The sequence below is a fragment of the Miniopterus schreibersii genome, assembly GCF_964146895.1.
Source record: "Miniopterus schreibersii genome assembly, chromosome: 8".
Lineage (NCBI taxonomy): Eukaryota > Metazoa > Chordata > Mammalia > Chiroptera > Miniopteridae > Miniopterus > Miniopterus schreibersii.
The window spans coordinates 59,914,058-59,932,869 of NC_138109.1; the positions used below are offsets into that span (position 1 = coordinate 59,914,058).

Genomic DNA, 18,812 nt, shown 5'->3' on the forward strand with positions numbered 1-18,812 from the left:
ATTAGTGTGAGAATATTTTGACTGACACCACATTCTTTTTGGCAAGGTACAAGAAATTAATTTCTTTTTTTAAGAAATGGAATCTAATTCATCAAACTACCATAAGAAAGACAATGAAGAACAAAGTTTGCTTGCAAATGTTGCTTCCTTAAGACATGAACTGAAGATAACAGAATGGAGTTTGCAGAGTTTAGGGGAAGAGTTATCCAGGTAAGTAAAATCACATATAGAATTCAGAGTATGGCTTTCATTTATGAATGTAAAATGTATGAATTTCATTAGTATTGTGTTTCTAATATGTCTCTAGAAGAAGAAATAATGTCCTATAATTTTGAATATAATTCAGCTTAGGAAAAAATAGAAATATTAGGGAATCATTTATATATTAAGAAAACACCGTATATCTAATATAATACACATGCATATATACAGTATGAAATATATATTTTAGGCTTTATTTATCTGTTATGACTGCTTTTTGAAACAAGTAATTCTAGCACAGAAGCTCTAGAAATACACAGATTGCTAGTTTAAAATTAATTATGGTTTATTTAAAAATTTAGTTGAAGCATTGCCTTAAGTTTGTAAGGGTGAATCTGATTTCCAGCAGCATTTCAGATGCTTTTCTTTATTTCTCATTTAATGTATAGAAATTTGGAGTGAATACTTAAACTATCTGAAAACTAAAATGCATTTTTTCTTTTTCTCTAGTGTTAGTCCAAGTGAAAATTCCAATTATGCCTGTGATCCCTCACGGTCGGAAAGGCTGATTCTGGAAGATCTTTCTCAGCCCAGCCAGCGTGGGCTTTCGAATTACTCATCTTATAAAAAAACTTGTAAAATGCCCGTTAGTGATACTGATTTTCAAAAACAGCCAAGAGATAAGGTTACTGTTTTTAGACCTCTCTATACTTAAAAATGGTCTAGTTTTTGACCTACTTAAAATACCTTCTTCTTTGAGTTTTTTCTTTAAATGCCTTCTGCATGTTTTCCATAGTCTTTTACTACCATGCTGAAGACTTGTTGAATTTAAATATAATGGTTCTTGTCTCATCTTAAGAGGAAGAAGTTAATTTGGTGTATCATTCTATTTTTAAACTTCTGTATTTATTGCCTTTTGCAGTTAAATGTCTTGTTTTCTCAAATAAATTATAACCTCCTTGATTTTAGCACTATACCATGTACATAATAGGCAATCAATTATTTATTGTTGTTAAAGTATACTTACTGTTTGACCTGGGTTAGGGTGCTATAGCATGGCATTATTCTCCTTTCATTATCCCCAAATTTTGTGGATGATCTTAGATAACTTCCCTGGTCTGGAACTTACTCTCTCCCTTTTTTTTATTCCATTATATTATCTATCTACCGGTGTTTACCCCTCTTTCTTACTCAACCCTTTTATCTCCCTTTCCACTCTTCTTCCTTTCTTTTATTACCCCACTGTCAGCATGAATATATATACATGTGGTTTCATATGCACATCATGATCTTTTTTGATAAAAATTTGCTCTCACCACTTCAGAAAGCTAACAATTGAAAGGTTTTCTTTTTGTAAGGAAGGTGCTTAATGAAGCTATATAACTGAGCCTACATTTTGGAAAGTGAATTCAAATTCCATGTCTACAAAGATTATATATCATTCTGGAAAATTATATCTCTATCCTAATTCAAATAGCTGATTATTTTTTTCATAGTCTTTATGCCTTAGTTGAAATCATTATGTTTTACCCTAAGCAAAATCAAAAGACAAATGACAAATTGGAGGGGGAAAAGTATTAGTAATGCCGATTAAACACAAAGAGCTTCTAAAAAGAAGACAAGATCAACAACCCAATAGAAAAAGAGGCAAAAGACATATATGGAAAAGGAAATTAATATGATCTCCAAACAAATAAAAAGATGTTCAGTCTCACTCATAATAAGAGAAATTTATAATGAAACTATACTTAGGTACCAGTTCTTACCTAACAGATTGTTAAACACCCAGATGTTTGATACTATTTTGTTGGTAAAATTAGGAGGAAATAGGTACTCTTAATACATTGCTGGTAGGAATGCAAAATCATACAGCCCCTATGGAGAGGCCTTTAGTAATGTTTGCCAAGATCACAAATGTGTTTACCGTTGACTTGTAAGTCCCATTTCTATAAAATTATCCTACAGGTAACACCTGCATAAGTACAAACTGAGGCATTATTTGTCTTAACAGATTAGAAATAGCTCTCAAGTGTCCAGTAATAGCGGATTGGTTGAATAAACATGCAATGGACACTAGCTGATGAAACAAAAGAGCAGGAATTTCTCACTGAATTGATTTTGGAGAGAGTGTGAGGATATACATTTAAGTAAAAAATGCTAAGTTCAGAACGATATACTGTCATCCCTCGGGATCCTTGCGGGATTGGTTCCAGGATCCCCTGCAGGTACCAAAATCCGCAGATGCTCATGTCCCTCATATAAAATGGTATAGTATCTGCTTATAACGTATGCACATCCTCCCATATACTTTAAATCATCTCTAGATTACTTATAATACCTAATACAATGTAAATGCTATGTAAATAGTTGTTATACTGTATTGTTTAGGGAATAATGACAGAAAATCTGTACGTGTTCAATACAGACACAAACATTGTAGGCCTAACTAGATAGTACATGTTAGCAACCAGGTAACTTTTTTCCCCCAAATATTTCCCCCCCCCACAAGAAGCCATAACTTTATTAATAATAGAAACAGTACAAATTTCAAACCAAGCTGCAGTAAATCTTTCAAAACACCAAAAAAAGGTCCTTCTTTTTAGATGATTATATTGTTAATTCCATAATAGCATTTACAATATCACTGTTCTTCAGGGCTCAGACTGCCTTTGCTCTTGAAACATTTGCTCATGACATAAGCAGTTCTATGTCCTTAAATTATAATTTCCACACTTGTTTCATCCACCTTTTCCTCTTCACTCTCCTCTTGTACAGTTAGAGTCTGTGTGTTTTCTGGAATGTGAGACAGCTTTACCTTGAACTTTGAATTTTTCAGCAGCTGCTAGCTAGCTGTGCTCAATCTTCAATCTTGGCTTCCTCAAAACTAGGTAGTTGAAGCTGGGCCCTTGCAGACACCTAGTTTTATAATGACAAAGAAGATACTCTTAGATTTCAGAATAGTGACTCTAGTAACTCCTGTAACCTGTCCAAGACCCAGTTTGGACATAGCCTTCCATGTCTTCTTTTCACTCTGGCTATTTTGTTTTACTGACTGGTTCTTCACTCATTTCAGCTGCTGCCACCAGCTGGGCTTGTTATGTGATTGCCTGTGTAGAATCTTTTTCCTCAAGCTCTGGTACTGATTCATCACTGTTAGATTCTGTTCCAGACCCTGTCTCAGCCTGGGGCTGTGGCAACTCTTGCTCTGTGCAGGGACGGTTTCTGTGGCTTCACTGGGCATTTTGTACAGGGAATGGGGAACCAGGATGGTGGCCTCCACATAGTTTTGATCTGTGGTTGAATCTGTAGAAGCGGAATCAGTAGATATGAAGGGCTGACTGTAAATAGTATGCAATTTTTTTGCATAAAAAAGTGTGGGCATGGATAATTTGTATTGCTTGTATATGCATATAAAACACTAGAAGGCTAGGATTTATTAAGATTATAAGTTAACTACATGGCATGTGTGGCTCAATGGTTGAGCATTGACCCAGGAACCAAGAGGTCACACGGTTCGATTCCTGGTCAGGGCACAGGCCTGGGTTTTGGGCTTGATCCCCAGTAGGGGGTGTGCAGGAGGCAGCCAGTCAATGATGTTTCTCTCTCATTGATTCTTCTATCTCTCTATCCCTCTCCCTTCCTCTCTCTCTAAAAATCAATGAAACATATATTTTTTAAAAGATTATAAGTTAATTAATAACTGCTATATAAGATGTTTCCTATTTTTGCTGTATGAGTGGTGTTAAAAATTTATAAATGGGAAACTTATAAAACTGGTTATATAACTACTAAAAGATGAGAATAAGACTTCTGTGTGTGTATTTTTTTTAATATGTTTTTATTGATTTCAGAGAGAGAGAGAAACATCAAAGATGAGAGTCATTGATTGGCTGCCTCCTGTACTCACTATACTGGGGATCGAGTCCGCAACCTGGGCATGTGCCCTGACTGGGAATTGAACCACAGCCTTTTGGATCATTGGTTGATGCTCAACTGCTGAGCTATGCCAGCAGGGCTGTGTGCGCTTTTTTATATAGTTTTGACTTTTGAGTTGCATAATATATTATTAAGAAACTAATTAAATCAGGTTTTGAAAACCTCAACCCTCGTGAAAATTAAAATAATTTATTGTAAAATATATATTCAGAAGAGTGTGATAGAAATATCTATACTGTTTAAAGAATCTTTTATCCAAATCCATTTTATTGGTGAATATTTGAGTCCTTTCCATTAATTGTCTCTTATGGACAATGTAGCTATGAATATTTTTATATCGTCAGGTGCAAAATTACAAAAGTTTCTGTCAGATTAATACCCAGAATTAAAACTGTTGAGTCTTAGCATATTCAGCTTTACTGGATAATGCTAAGAGCTTTTCCAACGTTCTAAGCTGTACTTATTTATGTACATGTCCACCAGCAGTGGCAGAGAGGGCACTTGATTGTTTCACATCTCCTCACCAACACTCACTAAATATCTTAAATCATTTTTTGAGCTTAGTTATTTTATAGATAATTATTCATCATTTTCCATTAATTACATGCAATGCTTAATAAAATAATAATAGATTGTTCTTTTTGATTTTTCAGATATTGTTTTCATCTTCTAACCCCATGGATCAGGAGATGAGAAGTCTTCGAGATAAACTTAATAAACTTAGGCAACAGAATGCCTGTTTGGTCTCACAGAATCATTGTTTAATGACTAAAATCGAATCTGTGCACTTTGAATTAACACAGTCAAGAGCCAAAGTATGTTTCTTGAAGTGATGACTATTCCAACAGAAAATCATTATAATTACATAAAGATTTATAATTGGAAAAATATTCCTTGTATTGCTTTAATGTGTTATGAATAGTTTTTATTATGATAATACAGTATCAATATGTTATGGAATCAGTTTTATGTGAATTTAATATCTGAAAATGATTCAGGGAAACTTGTATAGTCTGTGCACTTAGATAAGTCAGAGCTTCTTAAAATCTTTTTTTATTTTATTATTTAACTTTAGAGGACGTTTATTAAGCTGGGGACAGTGGAACAAGGAAGGGCCAAGGATAACAGGAGAAGGACTAGGTGGGGAAATGAGCATAGGCTGGGTTGCTTGGCCTACTAAGAAGTCAGAGAAAAGGGGGCCTTGGGGATAGGTTCAGGGGGTTTGCCTGGGACAAACTGCTGCTGCCCATGCCTACCCTGGTTGCAAGCCTCTTGGGGTTCCTTAAGGTTTATGAGATGCATGCTTGTGGAGGAAGAAGGTGGAGAGGGGAAAGGCTTGGCTGTGCTCCTGGGAGGGAGAGCGCATTTAAAATCTTAAGATTACCAATTTGTGTGGTTTTATTTCTTGTACAAAGGAAATACAACTTATTTATCTTCCTTTTTAAAATAATACATTCTTTTTGTTGTTGTTGTTAATCCTCACCTGAAAATATTTTTTCCATAGATTTTTTAGAGAGAGTGGAAGGGAAGGAGAGGAGGGAGAGAGGGAGGGAGGGAGGGAGAGAGAGAGAGACTGATTGGTTGCCTCCTGCACATGCCCCAACCAGGGCCCGGGATCCAACCTGCAATCCAGGTATATGCCCTTGTCCAGGAATCAGACCCTCGACCCTTTGGTGTGTGGGCCAACACTCTAACCACTGAGCCACAATGGCCAGGGCAATACATTCTCTTTTGTTGAAAACTTTTTTTTTTTAAACTTTAAAAACAGAAAAAAGAACAAGCAGAGAGATCACTGATTTCCACCATTTAGGAACTCCCTTGTTTGTTTTAGGTCTCTATGCTTGAATCTGTTCAACAACAGGCAGCCAATGTGCCCATCTTAGAAGAACAGATTATAAATTTGGAAGCAGAAGTTTCAGCCCAAGATAAAGTTTTGAGGTAAGTATACTTTTTACAGCTTTAAAAATTTTATTTCCTGCCTCTGCCTTTTCATATATGTTGTTAAATCTCATAGACTGCCCCAATAAATCTGTAGTGGACTATAAACTATGTTAGAATGTGTTGAATCTGTGTTAAGTCCATCATCACTCCTCTTGGCTACAAGATCCATGCAGTATATGGGGACTAAAAAAAGACTAAATCTAGGCTGAGATACTTATTTACATGCTTTTATTAAATATGAACTAGTTTATTTCTTGCCTTACATAGTAATATATACTCAGTACTTCAATGGGAGTTCAAGAAATAAAATACAAGGAATCGATTTATAATATATCCTCTTCTGCTTTGAAATAAGAAATATATACATACTAAAGTGCACATTACTTCATTTTAGTGATTCTCAAAGTGTAGTTCTGGGACTAACAGTATTATCATCATTTGGGAACTTGTTAAAAATGCAAATCTCAGGTCCTTTTGCATATTTACTGAATCACAATCTGTTAAAGGAGGGACCCAGCAATCTTTTTTTTTTTTTTTTTTTTTTTAATATATCTTTATTGATTTCAGAGAGGAAAGTAGAGGGAGAGAGATAGAAACACCAGTGATGAGAGAGTCATTGATCGGCTGCCTCCTGCACACCCCCAACTGGGGATCGAGCCCACAATTTGGGCATGTCCTCTTACCAGGACTCGAACCCCGATCTATTGGATCCTAGGTCGACGCTCAACCGCTGAGCCACGCCCAGCCAGGCAGGACCCAGCAATCTTTATGTTTCATTTTTTTAAAATTTGAGAATAGATCTTATTTATTTATTTGTTTGTTTGTTTATTTATTTATGTTTTAATCCTTACTTGAGGGTATGTTTATTGATTTTAAAGAGAGAGGAAGGGGAGAGAGAGAGAAAGAGAGAAAGAGAAAGAAAGAAACATTGATGTAAGAGAAACATCAATGTGAGAGAAACATCAATGGGTTGCCTCCTGTACTTGCTCCAATGAGGGACTGAACTCACAACCTAGGTATGTGCCCTGATCAGAAATCGAACCTGCAACCGTTTTGGTGTATGGGACAATGCTCGAACCAACTGACCACCCAGCCAGGGCACAGTCTTATGTTTTAATGAGTCCTGCAGATGATTTAGATATACACTAAAGTCGTCTCTCATGACCATTAGAATTTTGCAGATTCCTTTAAGACACGTATATTATGTTTAGTCCTAAGTATTGTATATTTTGATTGTGAATTTGTTCTTGTTTTGTTCACTGATAGTATAAGGGAAAGCTGCTGCTTTTATTTTATAATTGGACTGTTTGTCATACTCTTTTATTAAGTCTAATAATTTTTCATTTTATTCTCTTGGATTTTCTAGGTAGCTAATGATATCAGCAAAAAAAAGTAAATTTTATCTTTTCTTTCATTTATTTACACTTATTACATTTTCATTTTTACAACTGTCAGGAAAAAAATCATTGGATATAGTGGTGTTAACAGTCATTCTTATCTGGTCTCTAAACTACATGGTAATGCTTTTAATATCTGACCATGAAATAGGATATTAACTGTATATTTATAATTTGATGGGAGTATTCTTTTATTCTGTACTAAAACTAGTTGTTAAATGATAAATATGCCCTTTCTCTATCTCTAAATATTAATTTCTCTTAACTCTGGTTTAACTAACAGAATTCCTAATGTTGAACTATTTTTGCATACTTGCATAATCTCTTCAATAACCTTTAAAAATATCCTTTTATTTTATAGAGAGGCAGAAGATAAATTAGAGCAGAGTCAGAAAACAGTGATTGAAAAGGAACAGAGTTTGCAGAAGTCCCAAGAGGAATGTATAAAGTTGAAGGTGGACTTACTTGAACAGAGTAAACAAGGAAAGAGGTATGTGTTTTTAAAGCAAGTAATTTTTTTTTTTGTAAGGGAAACAAAGAATATATTACCTATTTAAAATTCTAGCCAAGTTTTGAAGTGGAAAATTTTCAAAAATTTGTCAGTAGAATAACTTAATTTTCTTTTTTGTCCATTTTTATTCATATGTGGATTTTATGTTATTGGCATTCTTGATTGGGGTTAATTCCTAGAAGCCTAATAATGCTTATCAAGGTAACGATATTTACTTATTTCTGAAATTAAGTTTCACAACTTACATAAAATTCATGAGAAAGTGTCTTTGGGTCTTCCTTAAGGAATACATAAGTAATGTAAAAAAAAATAAAAAAATAAAAATTTGATTTTATTTAAACCATGTCTTAAGATAAAGTTTTCTAGGTAGCCTTGACCTAGGAACCATTAACTTTGAATGTAAATTAACTTTTAAACTAATATTTAAAAGCTTTAGTTTAAATTAATGAGACTTTACAATATAATAATGTAATTAAAACAGCTTTTACATAGAGTAAAATCATCTGCATTTTTATCTTTTACAATAAAAATATTTTGAAAATGTATATATGGTATAAATAGCTACAAGGGAGTATATTTTGAAAAGTTATAAATAGATTAAATATTTATTTGTGTTTGAATTTCTAAAAACCTATCTTTAAGTCATTTTTCATTAAAATGGGTTTGGAAGAATATTTTCCCAGCAGCATTTGGTTAGTCTAGTTCTAGTTACAATATATATTTGGTAGGCACTATTAGTTAGTGGTAATATTTAGGTTTTGGAGTCAAATAACCAGATTTTACCTCTCAGTGGCTTTGTTACATTGGGCAAATTATTTAACCTTCTTGAATCTCAGTTTCTCAGTTGTTCATCTATTAAATCAAGGTGATATTGTCTTGGTATAAGAATTAAATGAAAAAAGAAATGTCAGGTGCCTCTTGAATAATAAACACTAGCAAATGTACTTCTTGTAAGTGTAAACTGTATGGTTAAATATTCTGAAATTCAAAATGAGAGAGTGATGTCAGAGCAATGGCGACATGAAAGATAACCTTGGCCTCTCCCCCTGAAATTGCAATAAATTAACCAATTATAATTCAACAAAGAATTCCTTACTCAATACAGAGGTACACCTGAGAGACATGTGCATTGAAACATCTAAAGACACTGGGAATAAACAGGGAGATGAGAAGGGAGGAAAGCTCGGATGGTCCGCAGACTCAGCCCTGCAGCTGGGAGTTTGAGGTGTAGCCAGGAGTGCGAGGCACAGCCAGGGGAGAGGAGGAAGCCGAAGGCAGCAGGCGCTTCCTTCAGCCAGGAGGAACAGATCGCTGCGGGAGCCAGTCCATCAGGTTGAGCAGAGTGAACAGTGACTGAGCCAGCAGACACCTGACAGAGTGCAGGGTTCTGCCATGTGGATATCCACTGTCAGGTGGGGGTGTTTCTAGCAAAGAAACAGAGTTACAGAGCTCTGCTGCCCCTTGGACTCCCAAAACTTGCCTTCCGTTGCCCTGGTATTGGGTCCAGGAACATTTTATCTGTAAATCAAGAGCTATTGTAGTGGAACTGCTGTTTCCCTCTGTGATTGATCCTTGGGTTTGGTGCTTGGGGCTGTACCCCACTTAGGTCTGGAGTCTGGAGTTGCCATTACAATAAGGGCAAAATAAATCCCACCCCAAAGCAGCGCAGCTGAACTCTTACAGAAGCTGTGGAGGTCAAGTCTGGGAGATCACAGAGGTAAAAAAATCTTGCGATTCAGTGTTGTTTACTGGAAAATAGTAGAAAGACCTCTTCAGAGAATGCTGATATAGAAGGGATATTTATGCCTACACAAAGGAGAGTAGCAAATACCATGAATAACCATGGTAACAGAGATGATAAGAAAAAATGAAAAATCCCCAGAAAGTAAGCTGAAACACATGGAAATATGGGAAATATGTGATAGAGGTTTCAAGATTGCAGTTCTGAAAATACTCAAGATGTGAGAAAATACAGACAGACAATTTGGAGCACTCAGAAAACAAATCAATGAACAAAATGAGTACTTTACCAAAAAGATTGAAACTTTACAAAAGAACCAATCAGAAATCCTGGAAATGAAGCATGCAGTTAAAGAGATTAGGAATGAGCTACCAAGCATAGAAAACACAGCCAACCAGATGGAGGAAAGAATTAGTGATATTGAAGATAGGAATCTAGAAATGAGACAGAGGGAAGAGAGAGACCTGAGCATAAAGAAAAATGAAAGAGCTCTATGAGAACTGACTCCATCAGGGAAAAAAAGCAATATTAGAATAATAGGCATTCCAGAAGAAAAAGAGAGGGAGAAGGGAACAGAGAGTCTATTCAAACAAATAGTGGATGAGAACTTCCCAAACCTGTGGAAAGAACTAGATCCTTAGATCCAAGAAGCAAGCAGAACACCTAGTTACCTCAATTCAAAGAGTCCCTCTCCAAGGCACATTGTATTAAAAATGTCAAAAATTAATGACAATGAAAAATTTCTCAAAGCAGCCAGGGAAAAGAAGGAAGTGACCTACAAAGAAGAACCCATCAGAATTTCATCCAACTTCTCAGCAGAAACTCTACAGGCCAGAAGAGAGTGGAACCAAATATTCAAACATCTGAAAGAAATTACCAGCCACAAACAATATATCCAGCAAAATTATTCTTTAAATATGAAGGAGAAATAAAGATGTTCCCAGACGTACAGAAGCTTAGAGATTTTATCACCGGGAAACCTCCATTGCAGAAAATACTCAAGGGAGCTATTCTACCTGAAACAAAGAACGTAAGGTCACAACACTACGAGTAAGATCACCAAAAAACTTACAGCATGAAGATGGATAATTTGTGACAACATAAACATAGAAGGGAGCCTGGCTGGTGTGGCTCACCCGAAACCAATATGTTCATATTAACCATTGTCATCCCAATAAATTTAATAAAAATAAGTCTACGTGAAACAAAAATAGCAGAGTTAAGATTCATTAAAATTGGGTTGGGAGTGCATAGATGTATATACATCCATATGGTTCTGTGTGGCTGAAATATGTTAGGCCTTTTTTTTAATTGGTGGTGAAGAGGAGTAGATAACTATAAAGAGGATAAGTTTGGCTCGAAAGGAAGGATGACAGAGGAAGGTACAATATGTATGGGGGGTTTTGTTTTGTTAAGAAATACAAGTGTCCTTTGCTCTGAATTCTAGCTTTGCAAATTTCTTAGATTTTCAGATAAATCCCTTACTATTTAAATTCTTTCTATTTTTTATCTGAAACTTCAGAATGAAATAGATACCTCCGATATCCACAGTTGCTATCCAGACTTAAGAACCACACATGTAGAAAATAAGGGCACCTTAGCCAGTTTGGCTTAGTGGTTAGAGTATTGGCTCACAGACTAAAGGGTCCCGGGTTCAGTTCCAGCCAAGGGTACGTACCTCAGTTGAAGGCTTGAACCTTGGTCCTGATTGGGGGGGGGGGCATGCAGGAGGCAACCAATCGATGTGTTTCTCTCATATTGATGTTTCTCTCTCCTTCTCTCTCCCCCTTCCACTCTCTCTGAAGTAGCAATGGAAAAAATATCTTTGGGTGAGGATTTTTAAAAACCCAGAAAATAAGGGATACTTTCACTTGAGCTCGTAAGCCAATAGAGAAGAGACTGAAATATGTAAGTTAGAGTAAACTCCTCAAAGGAAAGAGCTAAGATCAAGAGTATAGATAAAGGAATTCACCTTGGGTAAGAGTCACTGAATTTCCCTTACACTGGAAAGAATGTGATGAGAATGGGTTTAAATATAGAAAAGTTGTGTGTTTTTTTATTTTGTTTACTGATTTTAGAGAGAGAGAAACACGGAGAGAGAGAAGCATATATTTGTTGTTCCACTTATTTATGCATTCATTGGTTGATTCTTATGTGTGCCCTGGAGGGATCAAACCTACAAACTTGGTCTATGGGGGCAATGCTCTAACCAACTGAGCTACTCAGCCAGGGCTAGAAAACTTTTTAGGTGTGAATAGGAAATTTACCAAGTTCCAGCCTAATAGTCTCAATTCAGTGTGAGAAGTATGATGAAAGGTCAGGGTCAGCTAAGAGGTGAGGCAGCATGGTTGGGCTTAAGACAGTGCTTGGTGGTGGTTGGATTTTGTTCAGATTTTTATATCTTGTATCAGTAGAAGTTACTGTCTTTTGAAATACGTTTTTGAAAATTTACCTGTCCTTCGCAAAGGTCACTGGGTTTACTGAGTTTGTTTTTTTAAAATATATTTTTATTGACTTCAGAGAGAGGAAGGGAGAGAGGGAGAGAGAGAGAAATATCAATGATGAGAGAGTCATTGATCGGCTGCCTCCTGCACGCCCCCTGCTGGGGGTCAAGCCCACAACCCAGGGATGTGCCCTGACCAGAAATTGAACTGTGATCTCCTGGATCATAGGTTGATGCTCAACCACTGAGCCATGCCAGCTGGGCTTTACTGAGTATTTTTAATGTACTATACAGTGGACTGATTCTGTAATACTTTTTCTTTGAAAATTTATCATACAGCCTCAGGCTACTTCCCTAATCTGTCTTTTCTGGACTGAGGAAAAAATATTGCCAACACATAGAATGTACGTATGATTTAAAGTATATTTATAAATATTTTGTTATATTTTACTTTTTATATTGATATTTTATAGTGAGAAAATTATTGTAATTTAATCTTCATTCTTTATTTTGCATTTTAAGCCTAATACTCTTTTTTTTAGTACTGAGAAGTCTGCTTCTCTTTAATTATTACTTAAATTTAAATATAGGTTACTTTGGAACTTAACTATTCAAATGCAGGGCATTCTTTGCTTTTATTAATTATCCCTTTTTAAATTTCAGAGCTGAACGACAAAGGAATGAAGCACTATATAATGCTGAAGAGCTGAGTAAAGCTTTCCAACATTATAAAGAAAAAGTGGCTGAAAAGCTAGAAAAGGTAAGAGGCAGTTGTACAAAGTCAGTGTTTTTTATTACTGTCCATATTCTAAAAATAAAGAGAGACATAAATAGAATATGTTTATTTCTGATTAAAGCAAGGAATAATTTTTATGGTCTCATTCAAAATAAAATCATTGAAATAATTCAAAAATATTAGTTAAGGATGATTTTCACAATCTTATAATAAGCAGAAACTTTTTTATCCAAAGAGAGAAAATAGTGGAGACAAGAGAAGAAACAAAATATAGAGAAAGATGGGATGGGGTGAGTGAGCAGGAGCTGGAGCTATCGGAATAGAAGCAGGAAATTTGTTCCCATCACCTCAGTGAAAATGAAGACAGAGTAGATTAAGTAGGCTCCCTCGAACTGTCAGAGCGGCTCACTTCTGCCTCTCAAAGGGAATGTTCCTGAACAGATTCTTCATAGTAATATAGTGGCTTTATTACATTCATTTGCTATCTTCAAGTAATACCACATGATGATAAAACCTGTTTGGAGGAAGGCCAAATGTTGGATATTCAGTTGTTGAGCTCAGAGAGAGGTCTGGTCAACAGATACTATGAGAGATTTCCATCTTGAGATAATAACTGAAACAGAGAAAGTTAATAATTCTGATTTAAAAAGGTAGAAGGCTAGAAGAAAGAAATATTGTTATTAAAAATTAAGAAATCAAAATCCCATTTGATACCAAATCTTATGTGTGAATTAATTAGATCACTGTTCTGAAAGCCTTGGAGAAGGTCCCTGTGGGAAGTATCATGGAAGGGATTTTTAATAAGGTAATCTACAGGGGGAGGTAGAATAACTTGTGGGGGGGGTATCCTTGAGAAAAGGGAGGTCTTCATAAAGGAAAGAGAGGAAACTATAAGAGATGATTTTTTATATCTCTTTATGATTATCAATTTCAAACTGCTCAGCAGAGCCCTGTAGTTAGGTAGGTGTAACAAGGAAGGGAGGGTGATCTGCCTAGTCCTCCACTCCTGCCCTCTCATACTGAGTACTTAGCTTTTGTTTTGAATTTTGGACTGTGATTTCAGTGGGAGTATTTTGTGGCTACACTTTCAAAAATTACTTCTCTGGAGCATTTGCACTAAAGTTAGCCTTTAGTAACTTCATGCACAGTCCCTGCATGAGTTGCTTGACTTGTCGGTGTAAGGCCAGAACACTTATGCTATTGCCCGGCTGTCATAGGCTCTTAACCATTTCTGAACAGGTTAGAATTCCATTCCCTGTTCAGGAAGTTCACTTTGCTCCCTTTATTATAAGGTTGGGAACTTTAACGGGTGGAATATTTATTCCACTCTCCTGCTTATTTCTAAAATCACTACTTTTTAGTTTGAAAAACCTAAAACCTATGACAACAGTAGTATGCCCACTTAAAACACATTATTGTTTTAGGTTCAAGCTGAAGAAGAAATATTAGAGAAAAATCTAATTAATTGTGAAAAAGAAAATAAAAGGCTACAGGAAAAGTGTGGTCTATATAAAAGTGACCTTGAAATTCTGAAAGAGAAATTAAGGTACAGTATCCTGTTGTAGAAAAAGAATTTTTGTGTGGAAATGAAGAAAAAACTGAAACATTTTGGAATAGAATATTTTGTATATTTTAATTATGGCCTTAAATTATGTGGAAAGATAAGGCTTCATGACAAATTGTTTTCTAGGTATAATAAAGTTAGGATTTTAAATGAATAAAATGTATGTTGATGTTAATATACTTATAAATATAGAGTAATATGATCAACATTTATGCTTTGCATATATTTAGAGAAAATTAACACAGACATAATATTCTTACAGTCTGACCACATTAATTAGCTAGTTAGTAAGATATGTATTCTTCAAATTATGAAGAATCACCTAGTTCAGCTTCTCATTTCAGAGACCTTAAAAATGTGAAAAGGGGAACTGATGAAATACAGTAACAATTCTAAAGATTAGATTATTCTAATGTTTGACATGTATTTATAGGTATATATATTTGAAAATATTAATGCCTAGTAATCTGTTAATGGTTGATTAGACTTTCCCTTGTAGAGTTGTGGCTGCTACTTCATGGTTTTTCCTTATATGATCTAAAACTTCCTTAAATGCTACAAAATAGTGTGTCAGGATTTTGGAGTTAGGTCTCCTGTTTTACACTTTTATTTACTTATTTTTTTAAAATGTTTCTATTGGTTCTAGAGGAAGAGAGAGAGAGAGATCTATTGGCTGCCTCCTGCACACCCCCTACTGGGGATCAAGCCTGCAACCCAGGCATGTGCCCTGACTGGGAATCGAACCGAGGACCTTTTGGTGCATGGGACAATGCTCAACCAACTGAGCCACATCAGCCAGGGCCTGTTTTACACTTTTAAAAAAGGAGCAGTTGCTTCCAAGATAGTGGGATTATCCTGCCCTACTACTTACTGTGAAACACCTGGCATGTTTCATAACCTTTTTGCGCCTCAGTTTCTCCATCTATAAACAGGGAGTAATAATAGTGCTACCACATAAGGTTGTGAGTGCCTGGCATGCAAGAAATAGGTACATGGCAAATCTGAGCAGGTATTATTTCAAAATTAAGCTTTAAAATATTTTATGTGAGATTAACTAAATATTATTTAAAATGAATATACACTTTATGCTGTTTTCTTCACAGGCAGTTAAAAGAAGAAAATAACAATGGAAAAGAAAAATTAAGAATGATGGCAGTGAAAAATTCAGAAGTCATGGCGCAACTATCTGAATCTAGACAAAGTATTTTGAAGCTAGAGAGTGAGTTAGAGGACAAAGATGAAATACTTCGAGAAAAATTTTCTCTAATGAATGAAAACCGAGAATTAAAGGTCCGTATTGCAACACAGAATGAACGACTGGATGTATGTCAGCAAGAAATAGAAAGTTCAAGGGTAGAACTGAGACGTCTGGATAAAATTATGTCCCAGTTGCCAGTAAGTATATGTGAAAAGGAAAATTTTACTAAAGTGCTCTATAAGAAACCATCATTTTGTGGTTGCTTTAGGAGTTTCTGTTTTTTTCCTGCATGTCTATACTTTCAGTCATCAATTTCTTTTCTATTTAATCCCTATTTTTTTTGTCCTTTCTGCTATTTCAGCCTTTTTCAGTCTCTCAGGTGCGATATATAAGAATGGCACAGAATTTTTAAAAAACAGATTTATTGAAGTAACATTTATATACCGCAAAACTTACCCATTTAGCTGTACTGTTCAATGATTTTTAGTAAATTTACAAGCTTTGGAACAGTGACTACACTTGTTTTCAAACATTGCTTTCATCCCCAAAAGATCCCTGTGCACATTTATAATTAGTTTCTGTACCCACCCTCACCGCTAGGGAACCGCTAGTTTACTTTCTGCATCTAGAGATTTGTCTTTTCTGGACATTTCATATAAATTAAGTTATATAGTATATTCTCTTTTGCATCTGGTCTTTTGCATTCTTAGTGTTTTTGAAGATCATTGTGACGTATATCACTATTTCATTTCTTTTCATTGTTGGCTATTTAATTGTGTGGATATACCACATTTTATTTACATTTGGATTGTTTCTACTTTTGGACTATTATGAATAATGTTGCTATGGACATTTGCATATAAGCCTTTGTGTGGATATGTTTTCATTTCTCTTGAGTAAGACTAGAATTGCTGGGTCATAGAGTAAATTTATGCCAAACGGTTTTTTAATGTGGCTGCACCATTTTACATCCTTACCAGCAATGCATGAGGGTTCCTGTTTCTCCACATCCTTGCCAACATTTGTTAATGTCTTTTTTATTATATCCATATTAGTGTGTATGAAGTGGCATTACATTGTAGTTTTAATTTGCATTTCCCTAATGACTAATAATGTTGAGCAACTTTTCATGTACTTAGTGAATGGTACAGAACATTAAAATTTTTTTATAATGCACCCAGCCACTTTTTCTCTTTAAGTTATATATGTATACGATCATATTTATAAGTGAGATTAGGAAGAAGGTAAATATACCTATGTCAGAAATTTGTTTCTGATAGATGTCAAGTAAAGGTGAGATAGGGAGAAAACTACGGATAAATGTGTCGTGGTTGGTTTCATATATGTATGTGAATTTTAAACTGTCATGGAGTTATGAAGCTGCAAGAGACCTTAGAAATCATCTGGTTCAATACCATCATTTTATTGGTGAAGAAATGTAGATGCAAGGAAGTGGGTAACTTGTAGCAGAATTAAAACTAGAATGTATGATTCTTCCCAGCCCTCTGTTATATCTACTTTCCTAGGATGCTCATTATTGATTATTTGCTTAGGTTTTTAATGTACCAGTTTGCTTTTGGAATCTAATAGTAATCAGATGCAGATAGCATCCATTTAAAATTGATATTTTCGTTTGACTCCGTATCAAGAATTACTTGGTATGTGATTCTGAAGGTGGTATGATAATATATGCTTGATCCTGTGTTTCATGCAGTGCTAAGAATAACATGGTTTGGAAATGTGAGTTTTTTTCATTTCTATAAAGTGTGATTTGGTTATAGTTTTAAGGTAGTGGTCATTAGTGCTTACCTTGCCCCTTTTTACAAATAATTTTAAAATTCTGTGTTATTCAAGCACATAGAAAAGCACAGAGACCAATGTAGCATAGCATTTTCTAAATCTGGATAACATTTTGTGATATCTACTTCAGATTTTTTTAGAATAAAATTTTACAGGTAAATGAAGCCTCTTTATATATCAGATTCGATTCTCTCCCGCTCTCCTCAGAGGTAGCGACTGTTCTGAAATTCCTGTGTACCCTTCTTGTCCATATTTTTTTAAAAGATTTTTTATTGATTTTTTATAGAGGAAGAGAGAGGGAGAGAGAGAAACACCAATATGAGAGTGAAACATCAATCACTGCCTCCCACACATCCCCTACTGGGGATCAAGCCTGCATCCCAGGCATGTGCCCTGATCAGGAATCTAACAGCAACCTTTCGGTGCATGGGATGACTCCCATCCAACTGAACCACACCAGCCAGGGCCTGCTTGTCTATATTTTAAATATTGCCACATACAGATGCACCTAGAAAAAAAAAAGTATGTGTGTGTGTGTGTGTGTGCATACAGTTCAGTTCATTTTTGAAAGTACTACATGTGTCACTGTTGTTTTACACTCAGTTTTATGTTATGTGATGTCTCCATAACGATGTACATAATGCAGCTTTATTTAACTATGGTAGTTTTTCCATTATCTTATTTCATAATGTATTTATACATTATTTCATAATGAATTTATATATTCTCCTATTGATAGACGTTAGGTTGTTTCTATTAAATTCACACTATTTTTCAGACTTAGGGTTCTGAATTTAAAAATTGCATTATAGATATTACAAATTTATATGTGTTTGTTTTTAAACTTACAGTTACAAAGAGAGATGTTTGGTTTTAAATCACCTCTTTCTAAGCACCAGATGAGTAGTTTGTCGAACAAGGATGACAGCTACATTGGCTGCTGTGAGGCAAATAAAATGATGATTTCAGAATTAAGGTATGGTTTTCTGGTTCTGAAGTTGTAGCAAATACAATGCTTTTAAAAATTGGTAAATAAGTTAAGATCTTTAATTGAAATGTTGAAAAATATACAAAAAGTTCAGAGAGTGTTATAACAAATATCTGTGTTTCCACAACTAAGAATTACTTCTTAATGCTTTGTGATATTTGTTTTATTAAATCTGTTTCTTTAAGTAAAAAATAAAACATTACAGGATAGATGATATATTTTGATTCTTACCACTAGTCCCATTCTCCTCCTTAGTATCCACCATCATGAATTAGGTACATATTCTTCAATCCATTTTGTATGTTTGTACTCACAGAAATATACTAGATGTTTATATATATTTTTTAATTTAGCTT

At 35.0% G+C, this 18,812-nt stretch overlaps 1 protein-coding gene and 1 pseudogene across 6 annotated transcripts in view; one reads left to right on the plus strand and one right to left on the minus strand.

The window, feature by feature from the left end:
- CCDC18 (coiled-coil domain containing 18) overlaps positions 1-18,812 on the plus strand; it is a 93,113-nt gene that overhangs the window by 2,232 nt on the left and 72,069 nt on the right. For 4 of the 5 annotated variants that reach the window (XM_081145283.1, XM_081145286.1, XM_081145284.1 and 1 more), the window contains 9 exons: positions 75-210; positions 712-886; positions 4,791-4,952; positions 5,969-6,075; positions 7,837-7,965; positions 12,834-12,930; positions 14,331-14,452; positions 15,574-15,865; positions 18,320-18,444. In XM_081145283.1, coding sequence (XP_081001409.1) covers positions 75-210; positions 712-886; positions 4,791-4,952; positions 5,969-6,075; positions 7,837-7,965; positions 12,834-12,930; positions 14,331-14,452; positions 15,574-15,865; positions 18,320-18,444 — 1,345 coding nt within the window. The remainder of the gene's footprint in view (positions 1-74; positions 211-711; positions 887-4,790; positions 4,953-5,968; positions 6,076-7,836; positions 7,966-12,833; positions 12,931-14,330; positions 14,453-15,573; positions 15,866-18,319; positions 18,445-18,812) is intronic. The other variant, XM_081145287.1, reaches the window with a different exon arrangement.
- Positions 2,770-3,662, minus strand: LOC308560905 (nascent polypeptide-associated complex subunit alpha pseudogene; annotated as a pseudogene). The gene has a single exon. The product of its transcript is annotated as a nascent polypeptide-associated complex subunit alpha pseudogene (transcript).